This window comes from Tympanuchus pallidicinctus, unplaced genomic scaffold, assembly GCF_026119805.1.
Source record: "Tympanuchus pallidicinctus isolate F22 unplaced genomic scaffold, pur_lepc_1.0 scaffold11, whole genome shotgun sequence".
Classification (NCBI taxonomy): domain Eukaryota; kingdom Metazoa; phylum Chordata; class Aves; order Galliformes; family Phasianidae; genus Tympanuchus; species Tympanuchus pallidicinctus.
Window position 1 is genome coordinate 1322048 of NW_026294627.1, and position 14779 is coordinate 1336826.

General features: G+C 42.4%; 1 protein-coding gene across 1 annotated transcript in view; it reads right to left on the reverse strand.

Annotated features, from left to right (window-relative positions):
- Positions 1–426: 426 nt before the first annotated feature.
- The window catches only part of RSF1 (remodeling and spacing factor 1), a 54690-nt gene continuing 40337 nt past the window's right edge, over positions 427–14779 (reverse strand). Inside the window, exons 10-16 of the mRNA XM_052669467.1 lie at positions 13137–13191; positions 11858–11967; positions 9171–9238; positions 7852–8059; positions 6311–6534; positions 4005–4196; positions 427–2228 (exon numbers count right to left, since the gene is read on the reverse strand). Coding sequence (XP_052525427.1) covers positions 1663–2228; positions 4005–4196; positions 6311–6534; positions 7852–8059; positions 9171–9238; positions 11858–11967; positions 13137–13191 — 1423 coding nt within the window. The 3' untranslated portion in view covers positions 427–1662. The remainder of the gene's footprint in view (positions 2229–4004; positions 4197–6310; positions 6535–7851; positions 8060–9170; positions 9239–11857; positions 11968–13136; positions 13192–14779) is intronic.

Genomic DNA, 14779 nt, shown 5'->3' on the forward strand with positions numbered 1-14779 from the left:
ATATAATGGAAGGGAATCAGGTGGGGCAGGAAAGGAGAACTCACTCCTCAGTGGCAGCAGCAGTTTCGGTGCGTCCATTGCCGGCAATGGACATCAACACCAGTCAAAAATCCAAATCTCAGAGCAAAAGGAGTAACAGATGTGACCTCCTTGGATTTCAACGTTTGGCAGATCTTTTTCAGCTGTGTGCTACAACATGTACAAATGCTACAGCCTGCATCTTAATTCCAAATGAAGAGAAAACTCAACACCACCCAAAGCAAATGTCAGCTCTGCTCTTTCTTATGTGCCCACGTCTGTTGGTTTTGTTTGTAGTCTCCTTTTTTTTATAATGAAAGCACACATCACCTCAGGCCCACTCCAAAGTTGATGAGACGTCTTGGAGTCGAGTGTTTTCTCTCAGAAATACTGCCTTCTTGAAATCAGTTTGGTCACATGACAATTATTAAAATGTATTTTAAGAAAATTCTAATGGCCAAAGGCCAACACTACATTCAAAACCTGCTAATACATCCAGGCAGATAACTAAAATCAAAACAAAAACACACACAAACCCCAAACAGAAAACCTCCAAAAGGAAAACTGTTCCATTTGTTTACTTCAATTTGAAGTAGATACTAAGGACATGAATGGACCAGTCACGGTTTATTGGAAAATCCCTCCATCCTCTGAAGCGCTGCAATTCTGTGGTCAGTGCAGTTTGTACAGACACGTTCCATTCCGAATGCTCCAACGGAAGGTGAAACCCAAGTGGCCAGGCAGCTGCTGCAGGATTCTTTTGTCTGTAAAAGTTTACAGCACGCCAAGATGCCATCCTGCTTACAGACCAGCTTCGCCTCGCTGCGTCCTCCCACTGGACACCGTGCACAGAAGACCAGCTGATGAACTACGCATGGGAATAGCTTTGCAAATTCATTGCTAGCGTGTTTCAACTGTCAAAAACTTCATTACAGTACACTTTACTGTACAAACACTTTAAAGGATGTTTATTAGGAAAGTCTGCAAGTCATAATGGATAGTAGAGTTCTTGTTTATGGTACCTTCTCGGCCTCTAGTAATTCTGTTTGCCTCCTGTATTAAAATCAAACTGCTTCCATGAAGGTGATTACTAATGAGCTATGGCATGTTAACCTACAACTCACAAAATGCGACAGTACAGACGTTAAATTTGAGACTGTCTGTTAAGTTGTAATCTAAGTTGTGAACATTTAAATATAATATATATCTCATATGAAAAAGCTAAAGCACAAGTGCTTCTGCACCCCGCCCACCCCTTGAGCCAAACCCACCCCAATTTCGGTTTGGGCCCTGACCGATTTGGAATGCTTTCTTAGGCCACCCATTTCCACAAATTTGTATGCACTCAGGAAATATAAAGCCAAAAATATACAAATCTCTTGTTGTGATAAGGTATTTGTGAGTGAAATTACCCAGGACCATGGACTCGGAAGGAGAAAGGGGGGTAAGAGAGGGAATTTACAGCAATTCTTCTTCAAAGTTCAAAACTGGTCACTTCACAGAAAGACTGCAGGACTGGTGAAATTCTTGCTTCTAAAAAGTGATACTGTAGTGGAGAATTTTCTAGGAAAAATAAAACAGCTTTTAATAACTGGCCCGCTGGTATGAGCTACCGTGGAATAAATTAGCACAAAAATGGAAGTCTTATAACTGTTCACTGTTACAGACGTAATCAACAAGGTCAGTCACTCTCAAAAGTTCATCTTCATCTTCCTCTGGCCCTACCACTTCCTGCCCGCTCCCCGTCCCGTTGGGCGCCAGGCTGGCACTGGCTGTGCTGTCCTTGGGGGCTTGGGTCTTCTCACTAGGTTTGCCAATCAAGTTCTCAATGGTTTTACCTGGGCTCTGTCCGTTGGTGGAAGGCAAGTCCACCAGGCTGTAGTCCAAAGGGCTCTCTACTTTCCCCACGTTATCAAAGTCATCTTCGTCGTCACTTTCTATCCGGTAGCAGTGCTTCTTGGTGTTGTCTTGAGGAGCCTGTGGTGCCGGCAGCTTATTTGCAGGGTTTTCTGCCTCATCGTTTGCATTTTCGCAGTTATCTTCATCGTCTGTTTCAATTCTATTGAGCCGCTTGCGGACAGGCCTCTCTTCATCTTCCTCATCCTCTCCTTCCTCAGAGTAGTCATCCGTACTTCGCCGACGCTTTCGAATCCGTCGCTTCGACTCCTTTGTGGAATCGTCATCTTCGGAGTTCTTGGACGCGTAGCTCTCTGGAACAAGCAGCAGACTTAAAGCCGTTAGCAAATCTGAGGGCACGCGGAACAGCTACACTCCTATTCTTTAATGACTTACACTCATCAAAACGCCATCTCTCCCTGTCTCTCAGCACACACATTTCGGTCTCCTTCCTCAGTCCCCCAACCACGTCAAAACTCTTGCATACTTCTCACATGCTGAAGAAACTGCTCAAACGGCAGAGTCCAGCAATCTGTTGGTATTCTGCCCTCAGCCTGAGCGTTACGGGAGGCTTTGGAGGCTTCTGCTAGAAGTTAGGAGCGCTAACTGCCTCAGGAATAGCACAACTTTACAGCCTTCCAGAAAGTGAGGACCCTCTGCAGAGCCAGGACTTGGACTCGGTGATCCTCACGGATCCATTCCAACATGGGATATTCTATGCTTCTATGAAATAATGGCTGCACTGCCTTCAAAAATATATACATACATATATATACATGCACTCAACCGTACTCTCCTCCCCTCACCAAATTCTACAGGACTTCTTTCAAGTCATGAACACTGTTTGAATGTGACTGGAAGGCTGCTGTCCCTCAGTGGAAGGCCTTTTCTTTGCAAAGTGGCTTAAGTGAAAAAAGACAAACTGAAAAATCAACCACCACTGGCTTTCTCCTTGCTATTTCCATTAGAAACGCACACAAATTGCCATTTTTAAAGGTATTATCAGTGTAGGTTCAGGTTGCTAGAGACTTCGTCAGAGTATTTTCAACGTAATTACATTTCCAGTGACTGTTACACACTTTATACATTAGAACCGTGGGAAACTACTGGAATGGTACTAAATGGCATTGGGTTTAGTATGCAAAAAGCCAGTACCAAAAATACCTGAAGGAATGGGTTTTCATGTACAAAAGACACCATCAATCAGGCACTGTTTAAAGTCACAAGTGCAGGCAGCAAAGAAAAAAATCAGCCACCATATAGCAGATTGTGAGTGGACAGCCTATATATCCTATTTCTGAGAACAGACTGTATATTGAAGAATGAGATCAAGTTTTCAAGATACCATACGACTGCATTACATACTTGCTTCCCTTCATGAAAGAGGATCCTGTAACATTTTACAGACTCAGGCCAGCACTTCCAAAACTTACCTACAGGTGCCCTGGCACCCACTGCAACCTGTAAAGTTCGGCACATCAGTGCCAAACAGATGGTTCTCATGAGCTGGGCACCAGAATTCAAAGGACCCAAAGCCAGTGGCTGTGTTTGCACAAGCTAATTTGGTATTTAAATACACATCAGTGGCTCATGGAGTGACTGACAGTACTGCGAGCAGGTTTTCTGTTTGTCATACACACCTGCACTGATTGCAGCACCTTCAAACAGGAGGCTGCATTGGAAAAGGCTGAACGATCACAGAGGAAGGTAGGGTGGCACACCGACCTATGAAAACAATCAGGGCACCAGAAGGCAAAAAAGAATCTTTGAGCATTCGTGGAGAAGGCTTTGTGGCCTCTTAACAGGGAAGTGGCAAAACAGTGACATCAATTACAGCTTCGAAATGCCACCACTCATTGCCAGACACAGTAAAGTCAGACCCTGTGAGGCCAAAGCAGGGACAGTGACTCTGAGGAGTAACCATAATGGCACATCACACAGTGGGCCGCTTCACAAGGAAACGAGTTTCTGAGAAACATCAAGGAACTCTAGAATGAAAATTTTCTGGGCATCTCTGAATTAGACACAGTTTTCTCCTTAGGCTAATGCAGACACACACCAGCTCCTGCAGATCAGACTGTGTGCTTTACCTTCACTATCTGAAGTGGAGAGCCTGCGTTTATGAACTCTTCTCAACTCCTTGCCATATCGGACACTTTTCTGAGAGCCATCACTTTCTGAATCCTCCTTGTAGTTGACTTGCCTCTTCTGATTCCTTCTTGATCTTCTCCTCCTGGTTTCCAGGTAATCATCATCACTGTAATCCGTGTAATCACCACTCTCTGTACAGAAGAAAACAGCTGTGTCTGTTATTCCATGAAGACAAAACTGCGCTATTTAGATAAGCTTTAGACCAGCGCAGATAAAACCAGGCACATTTCCAGCAGAGGAGTCTCAGCCATCACCCCTCATTAGCCTGACCTGTCCCAGGCTCACACATTACTTCTCCCTTTCGCTGCCAGCAGCGAATTGCTTACTTTTAAAACACAAATTCTTCCCCATCAATCTCCCCCAGAGCAAGTTTTCTTCCCATGTTTTCGCTCCCTCATATCTACTGGTGCCAAAGATGCTTCCTCTACAATTCCTGACAGTTGAAGTGACCTGAGTCAATGACATACATTCCCATGTCCAGGAAAGCCCCTTCTTTTTTTCATTTTTTTTTCAATTTAAATGCATTGCACTCTGCTCAAATTATTCTCAGAACAGGTAGATGAATAGAAACAAAACAAGAATCCAGGTAAGATCTGGCTTGGGAGTTTTAAATGATTTACAACAAATCTAGGCTTAAAAGTTCACTTCCAACAAAAACTATGGAGAAGAAACTTACCATCATTCTCAGTTCTTCCTGCACCGGACTACTGCACCTATTGGCTTTGAGAATTGAATGTATTTACATTTTTAACAGTCAACATCAGCTCTGAGTCAACTTCTGCTGCTTTTTCACTGAGCCATGCCAGAGCAATTATCCTGAGATCACAGTACATTCCTATATGCAATCCATGCTGTTCTTAAATTACTGACTGACACCAGGGACAGATCGAAGCAGCAATCCTCTTTACCTCCTAAAATATTACAGAAGGGGTCACAGCCAGGCAACCAAACACTGCCTTCAGAAAAAGCTCCCATCTCTGGAGACTGACAACACTCACAGGAACATTACTTCTTTAACTCAAAACAGAGCTCAGGCAGGATCCTGAGGACAGCAACAGAGGTAAAGAAGAACAGCTATGAATATGCAGTCATACATCTAAGGAATTACGTTGGAATCAGTGAGGCAAGGCTCTACCAACCAACTCTTTGCTGCAAAAGTAAGAAAACTACACTGCATTCTGTGTTTCCTCTTCCTGCTCTTTTTTGAAACAGGATGCTTCTGGTGGTACAGAACGGGGCCTGATCTTCTCGCAGACGTGTTCACAAAGAAACAAACTTGCTTGTAGGCATTACGGAGTAGATGGCCAAATTCTCTGGATCTTCAAGGTTCTGCAAATATCTTCATTACTAACCGCTCACATTTAGTGCAGTGATGCGTTCAGGACAGGAAGACAGCAACTAGTGCAAGTGCATGTGACTATCTTGATCTGTTCATGCATTAACCCTCCTTCTGGAAGCCAGAACTTCAAATCAACCTACTTCAACATGATCCTGTCTACATTCAATGAAAACATTTACCTACAATTTACAATTACAATTTATCTACAGAGAAAACATTAAAAAGGTAACTGAGCTCTAACAACTGAATGCCACACAAAACTGACTGCGGCTGAAGGAATTAAGTTTTCTACACAAAGTGAGGAAAAATGCTTCTTTCAGAAGAGGATTTTTAAGTTTTTCAGGAGGTCTTTAAGTACATAGAAAGAAGAATATTTCTGCCTCCATCCTTTGTATTCCCTGCAATCATGATCCAAACAGATCACAAAATCACAGAATGGCCAGGGTTGGAAGGGACCTCAAGGATCACGAAGCTCCAACCCCCTGCCACATGCAGGGCCACCAACCTCCACATTTAATACCAGACCAGGCTGCCCAGGGCCCCATCCAGCCTGGCCTTGAACACCTCCAGGGATGGACGGGGCATCCACAGCCTCTCTGGGCAGCTGTTCCAGCACCTCACCACTCTCTCTGTAAACACAGTGAGACACAACATAACAGGAGCACACATTTAAATATGGACTGATTTTAAATGCCAAGAACCTAGTACTCAGGAACAGTTTCCTTTAGAACACTCACAGCAGAACAAGCAGCAAACAGCTTTACAGACAAGAAGCACAGATGACACACACTTGACCAAAGGAACCAAAACCATTAGTGTCCATGTCATGCCAGGAAACTGAGACTTCCACTCTTCCTCTCTCCAGCACAAAGTATTCCATACATTTAGAAGACCACTTATACTCACCAGATTCTCTGCTTGAATTGTCCTCGGAATCTTCATCTTCATCATCTTCAGAATATTTTTTCTTGGCTGTTTTCCTTCGTAACCGCCTGCTTTGCCTCATGGGCCTGGAGAGATGTCTCCTGGAGATGCGGGCACAGAACTCGGAATCGCTGTCTTCGTTTGACGGTGGATCATCTTCACTTTCGTCCAGGTTTTCCTCTGAGATAACAAACTCATCCTGAGATCTGAAACAAAGAATCGAAACGTTAGCTCCATGAACCTGCCTCTGTTAGGTGCAAAGCAAAACTGCACGGATCTCACAGAAACAATGTGTACTGAAGATCCAGAGCGAGCAAACTGCCATCACCCACACAGAGCTTCTGTTTACTCTTGGAAGACAGCTTTACAATGCATGACATTACACAGTGGATCAGAACAGTGGCTGGATATGAACGTTACATCAAAATGTGACCACAGGTGAGATTTAAACTGGATAAATTCTAGAGTGTTCACACAGTGCACTTCAATGTAACGCTCACATAGCAACGCCTTTGCACAAGCATCACTTGTGAGGGAGGAAAACATGTTCTTTTTTTAGAAGAACAGTGGAACACTGCAGGTGCACAGACACTCGCATTTGGTTGCCAGCTGAATGTAAACCCCAGGATTACATTCAGAAGGTATTCAGCAAAGAACTGAGCTGAAAATGCTTGAGCACAATTTAATAGACATATGTGCTATTAATTCTGGGAGACTTCCAAAAGCTCCGATCATAGGTTGGATATTTTCAGCATTTTCTGCCTGACTATTCACCATGTCACTGAAAATTCCTTCATGTGGTCATATGTGAAAAACAAAGCTCAAGAGATATTTGCATCTGTTGTGTAGGTCACCTATAAACTTTGTACATTGAGTGTTTTACTGTGTAAAGCTTTAAAAGTTTTAAAAGCTCAACTATGCCTCTTCATTGAGGCATAAAGAAAATCTAAAATTATTATTTTTAACATTACCTGTTTCCCAGTGTGAAAGATTAGAAATTCCAGGGAAAAATAATTTCAGTGAGCCAAAGCAATATTCATTCAGTCTGTGAAGCTTTGCATAACACACATTTGTTTTCTGCAGTGTAACCCTCTTTGGCTGTGTTCAAACCTTATATTTTAGAAAGCAAAAGGCAAGAGCCGATTCCAGAACCCAAAAGTCAAGTTTTGTATGCTGGAGAAATGGAGAAATTTTACTTTTCTGATTTAAAAATGGCAACCAGGCCAAAAAAAGATCCCAGAGAACAGGACATATTTTCAATGAACCCGCCTCACTTTAGCTGCATCTTTGTTAAGGATAGGTTTTGCTTAAAATGGAGTTTGGATGACTGCAGCACATGGATTTGAAGCATAGTTTTTCCAGCACAACTAAACTCAACTGAGCCAGGAGTATTTTTGCTGGCACTGTACAGTGCCGTTCTGGATCCGGACACATTCCCCCAGTGACCACTTTAGGGGCACTGCAGAGTCACAGAAACCCGAAGCAGGCAGTGACTCGAGGTAGAAGCTGAACTGGAGACTTACCCATCACTGATCTTAAACTCATCCTCGCTCTCTTCCTCGTCCAGGTTACTGTCACTATCCAGGTCGTTTAGTCGCCGTCGTTTCTTGCGCCGTGCTGCAGCAGCCCTTTGGGGTCGCTTGTTTTCTTTCCTTTCTTCCTCTAGGATTGTAGAAATGTCTTTTCCACGATGTCCTGTGATGTTAGACATGTCTTTGCCTCTGCCAATGCCTGAATTCAGTGACAGAAAAGGGAAAATAAGAACAAGATTATTTTTGTTTAATTTTGCTCCTAACTTTTTTCCATGCCTCCTGCTTCAGATTATTTTCTGTAACAGAATCATTTTTTGATGCTGTCTGGAGCCTCATTCCTGACAAATCAGCCCCAGCTGTGGTCCCTGGGAAACACTGAGGTCAACACAGAAGACAGAAGGTAAATGTTGGCATTCTGCTACTTAACCACAAAGTACATCGTCCCCCAGTGATATTGAGTAGGGCAGATAGCAGAACATACATCTTCTTCCTAAGGCCTTCATGCTCTTCTTGGGAGTTTTGGAAGTGTTTAAGCTGGTGTTTGGCCAATAAGTCGACTTTAAGAAAAGCTGGCTTTACTGTTGAGGATTTAAGTTACATTTATTAAGGTCTTGTGTAACACACCACAGACACCTGAGTTTCAGATTGTCTGCATACATCTGCTGGCCTTCTGAGAACTGCTGTCTCTGTAGAGATGCCATGTAAGGAAGGGATTAAGTTTCACAGCAGTTGTCTCCACAAAAGCCAACGTGATGCAGAGCACGGATTCATCAGTCTCAGGTACTTTGGAAGATCTCTCTTCTGTTCCCTGTGGTGCCTCACCAGCAACGAGTGCAGCTGCATTTCACTCATGTATAACTGGGAAGTGCTCACGGATCTGCATTAGCACTTCAGGACTGTATCTGCAGACCCAGCCTTCAAAGGGTCCAAAGGTGGACGAGTTTCTGAGCCCAATATTTACAGGTGTTAGATGTCAGTGGTGCTAGCTGAACTCTCAAGTTCAAAACATAGTGAACTAATCTTAAAAACTGTCTTGTCATGATTATTTACTGTATTCACGTATTAAAACATGTACAAGTTGAATTGAACTATCAACACCAAATGCTTTTTGGCATCTTCTGGCAGCTTGGCATGGCCATTTCCAAGGGAAATTATTTAGTGTGAGCCTAAAAGTGCAATAGTAAGAACTGTAAATTACACCGTGTGTAGTGTGAGGGAGAGGACTCCATTCATTGCCTGTCATACCAAAAGAAATTTGGTCTCAATCTTCATACCACCACCAGAATGAAAAACAAACGTGAGAAACGTACCTCCTCCATCAGCTTCCTTGATGTCATCTTCAATTGCCTCGTCAATTGCCTCATCAAATTCATCAAACCTAAAAGTAACAGTTTTTTATGATTTTATGACATCACAGAAACATACCCCAAAATCTACAACTGCTTTAACCAACCATGCTGCATAGGTGATGGGCTTCATGAATAACACAGACAAAGGGGCAGATGCGTGAGAAAACAGCCATTTTCTAGAAGATATGTTTATTATTTCCATTTGCAAAGTATTTATCACTGACAGACCTTTTGGTTCTGATTGACACAAACAGAAAAGCACTTCAGTTTTACATGGCACACTGCTGAATTTAACGATACATCATTTGAAAATTATTTGCAATGGTATCAGCGGCACATTTCACACCAAACGTTAGCAATGCCCTCACACCTTTTGCAGGGATGACATACACACTGCCAGTTTGCAAAACAGGCTTCCAGGAAAGCACTTATTAAAGCCAGGGGATAATTATCCACCCTGTTGAAATTTGCCTTCAGGATTTGTTTGATGCAGCTTCATTCATTGATGGTTGGACTAGATGATCTTACAGGTCGTTTCCAGCCCTGTGATTCTATGATTTCTCCTTGGAGTAATTACACCTTATGGACTGGCAGCACTCTAAGTTGAACACAGGAGATGTACTGTACAGAGCTCTTCACAGCAACACAAATAACCACAAGGTAATGTTACATAACTAAATGGGAAACAGAGAAGCAGTTTGCTTTTGTAAGCCTGCCTCAGTCCCTGCACACGGAGTGGCTCACTGCAGGGGAATGGCAAATGGAGGAGAATGGAGCCAGTCCTCCTACACAGAAGATGACTTCTTTACATGGTTTCTGCAGTTAGGAATTGCAGTTTTGTAACAAGGGACTGTTACCTGTGTTACCCAAACTCTGCCTTGAGAAATTACATGCAAAAAGTACAACTTTTTTTTTTTTTGTAGGAAAGACATTTTGTTCAGATTATTTTCTTCTCACTTCTCTGTTTTTAAAATAGAAATGACTGTGCATGGGACAACACTTTCATCAAAGATTTGTCTTGCCAGGCACTAAAGAAAGATTACAGGTATGTTTATCTCCATCCTCCATTGTAACCTCCAGCAGAAGAAGACAAGAACAGATCTGGTATGACTCTATAAGCCAACAGCAGCCATAAAACACCTTTTAAAATGAGGTGATTGATTGCTGGTCTTTCTGTATATCCTGAGAACAGCTGTATGTCATGTTGAAGGCAGCTTTACACAGTAAGGAAGTAAGTCTGAAATTATTCCATCAATAAGACTTGTCCCACATTACTCAAACACTGTTTTCCCTCTAGAGCTCTAAAAAAAAACCTTTAAAATGTGAGAAATCACTTAATGCTCTCAAATCACAAATAACCTGAAACCCAACATGGGCTGACAACTGCTTGTCAATTAGCTGTAATGGCACACCATTTCTACTGCTGCTGCTGTATTCAGAAAGCAGGGTTTTGCTAACCTTCTCACAAAAGGAAAGCACAGATGACAAAAAAAGGAACTAACCTGTCTTCAGAGAACCAGAGTGCTACACAATACAGATTTGTCTGTAAGCAGAACGAGACATTTAGCATTTATTTTCCCCCTCGGAAGGAAAGCACGCACAGTTCTCACTGACACTAATAGGACTTCACTGCAGACACACAGATTTGAAGTGACACACTGACACGTGCAGTGCTTTCTCCAGCTCAAAGTTACGTGTGTGATGCAGGCTGTGAGACAGACTGCCATTTTCTATCACAGACTGATTTTCAGGAGCAACATTACAATAAACATTATTTCCAACAACAGTTATTGCCTCTCTATAATGTGTGTCCTGCTGAAGTCATGCCAGATATCCTACAGGTAAGACTTGTGGCCAGCTGCTGCCTGACCTGCTACAGACATAGCAGCAAATCTATCTGTGTCCCTGGCATCACGTTCCTTATAGAAATACTTCACTTCACAAGCCAGAAATGACATTTTTGTTAGTGTGGCTTCTGCTGTTAATTTTAAAGTTACAGAAACTCAATAGCTAAGTAAGGTCAGAATGAGTTTGTTGAGCAGGTTGAAAACCCAACACAAAGGTCACATCTCTCCTCAATGGCACAACCAGACTGAGTTTAACCATGGTTATTTGCTGGAAAATTTTGGAAGTTGTAACGTTCTTGTTTATTATAAGGGTCTACAAAGAACAAGCACTGTGGGAAAGGCAGGACTCCTTATATTCCCAATGCAGCTGGGACAAAAAACACAAGCTCTTAGGCAGCAGTTCTCTTCTCCAGTCCCCAAAGAGGAAAAAAAGAGATGGAAACTGCAGGCCTTTAGAGAGAAGCAAAAGTTTTTCCTTACAACAGAAAGCAGGAGTGTAATCCACTTGCTTTAACTTCAAGCTGGAGCTGCAATAACACCATTTTTTTCTCCAGCATTGCTGAACAAAGCACCCCATGTGTTTTAACTTCTTATGCATCCCATTTTCAGTATACAAAGTAATAAGCACCTCTGTTTCACAAACATCCAGCATAACTGGTATTCAGAGGAAACAACACAGACACTTTAATTTGGCCTCTCTTTTAAATGTGAAAGTGTGCATGAGAAGCAGGAGGTTGAATGAATGAGAAGGAAAATGATGGTATGCTTTATTTTTATAAGCTGTTTAAACAAGCTGCCTACCTGTAGCTTATGCATTTCCGGGTTCTGGTAGACCTCCTTTCAAGCAGCTTTGATTTGTGCTTTTTGGAATCTTTCTTTTTTTCTTCTTGACCTTCAGGGATTTCTGGCTCCTGCTGACATAAGACAGAAGTATCAAGAAGTTCTCTTCACTCCCTCCAGATTTCTCATGCCTGTGCTCACACCACACACAGACACGTCACTCAAAGGTCCCACTGCACCACTGTGTTAATGCTACAGCAGCCAGGTGATGCTCCCAGCACCTGTAAATGCAGCAAAGCTGAACAAACTGCTCAGGTAAGTCTCTGTGTACATTGACTCTGCCCCTGTGCCACCACACCGTTCTTTGACCCGTACAGCCAACAGCATGGGTGTCTTGTGCAGGGGCTGGCTTTGGTGTGAGCCACTACAAATGCCTTTACATGGTGCAGCTTTGATGGAATCCACACAGTTTAATTTTATGACGTTCTTTCCAATTTATTCATTTCTTAAAAATCCGTGCCTGGGTTGAGTTTCAGACTCTCAGCCACAGAGTCTCTTGCAAGTCTGCAAAATCTGTTACCATTTATCTGCTATCCAGAGACAGAGGGAGAAAGCTGGCTTTCTTACTGTCAGAGAGGAAAGTCTATACCTAAACAGAAGTTTTGTTTTAAACTCTCATGGAAGAAGAGATGACATAATTTTGGATGAAGGCATCTGACTGACATGAAGAAATTCACTTGAAAATGTATTCAAGAAGTGAGAAAAGGACAGTCTCCACATCAACAAAAAGATTTATTTTCTCCTTTTCTGTAAAGTCAAATCACATGGGAGCATTTGTTACTAAAACACAAAACGTTGATAGTTTTTCATCAAATGTAACTTCAATATGCATCTCTGGGAGGGAAGTACCTCCCATACCTCTCACCCCTATCAAAAGCCAGAAAACACTCATCTCCCTCCATCGCTTCTAAAGGAAGGCTGTGGCTCCGGCTCAGACATGGATACCAGAGTTAATGAAACTGAATACCTACCCTTCTAACTCACAGAATGCCAATGGATTCTACTGACATCCCAATTTTGATGGGAGAAGTTGATTCTGAGATTCTTCACTGATGGAGGGTCCCAAAGCCCCTCCGCTAAACTCAAGTTCAGACTAAAAGGAAGACTCTGGAATTGTTTCTGTCCTACAAATACACTCATCTTTCTTTCCAAGATACTCTTCTAACATGCCGTTCAGAACCTTCTTCCTTGAGAAGTGTAGACAATAAAAGAATAATACAACACAGACACAGTAACTTACCTGTGGGGGAATGATGTTCTCAATGCTGATACCCACGTACACCAGTCGCTCTTTTCTTTAGGAGAGAAAAAAGAAAATAAGCTCACAGAAAGACTGCAGATATCCAAAATAACACTGCAGTTAGCACCATAACCATCCCAGGAGGATGCACCAACTGAAAAGTTATTACTCTTGGAATTACATATTAAATCCCACGGGATTATATTTTCCTGTATGAATATGGTAAGTGATTTCCAAAGAGTCCTCACAAAGAACGGAGTCTGAAGATGCACGGTGGTTGAAGGATGCATGGGCAAGAGAACAGCCTGCAGGATAATGAAGACATTCTATGATGAGCTGGTAGGAATTACTGGAGTGCAGGAAAAGCTGAAGAAGCATGGACACCTGGTCCAGAGAACCAGGAGAGAGAACAGTGCTCAAATATAAGAAAAACTACTGTAAGGAAAAGTAGGCTGCCCTTATGGTCCACAGCAGCTCACAGGATTCAATCAAAGTAAAACTGAGCTCAGGCAGTAGCAGCAAGCTCTGCTTAGCAAGCATCCACTGCCAACTGAATTGCCATGTCTGGCTCCTGGCCTTTGCTTGCTGCTCCAGTGGAACATCTGTCTGCCCCAAGATGCCTCAGACATCCTAGCACCTCTCCAACATCACTGGGTTCTGATCTTTGGCCTAAGTAGGCAATCTGTAACCTTTTCCATGAACATAAGAGATAATTTAAATAAATGAAAGTAACGAAGAAAGCTGGTGAACCTGCAAGGACTCTGAAAGTGATCAATACCTCTATAGATTTTACTATTATTTTGAATAAAAGTGATTTAGAACACAGCTGCAGCAGGAACAAGGTATGAACGAGTCATTTGCCAGAAGACCTCCAGCTTTCAAGATCTGGTGAAGCGTCACCACGGTTGAAATGAAATCATGCACGAACCAATGCTAAACTTTAAATTCCTGATTTTCTGAGATAAAGATTCTGCATTAATCAACTTCTGCAGTTACCCTGCGTAGCTGCACTGAGCACACACCCCATTACAACAGACTGCAACAGGATGCACACAAGTCATCCACACCTCTACCCAATTGCCCTTCATCCCTGGAGGCGTTAATAGCCAGGTTAGATGGGGCCCTGGGTGACCTCAGCTAGTGACTGGGCAACCTGACCAACACAGCCTGCAGCAAGGTTTTGGAACCACATGATCTTGGAGGGCCCTTCCAAGCCAAGCCATTCTAGGATTCTATGACCCAACACCTCTGCTTCAAATGTGCATCATTTTGTGCAAATAATTACAGGCATCTATGAGTAAAAATTTGGTTTCCAATACTTTGATTAATTTGGAATGAATCTATGTCGATTTTAAAGTAGTTTTCTCAGCAGCCTTCTGCACTGTATATTTTTACACAACAATCTTCTGGAGAACTATCTACTGAAAGAATCCAGCATCGTATTTTTTTAATTAAATACCACAAACACATATAGTTCCTAAAGTAATACTAACGGAGAGTACAAATAGATTTTAGGTTATTTTAAAGCCAAAAAGACCATAAGCTTTGACAACTCCGTATCATATCTAAATAGAAAATGTTGGTTTTCTATTAAAGTATTTGTTTGTGCCTCCTAATATCACCTCTCCAAAGTGACAGACCAA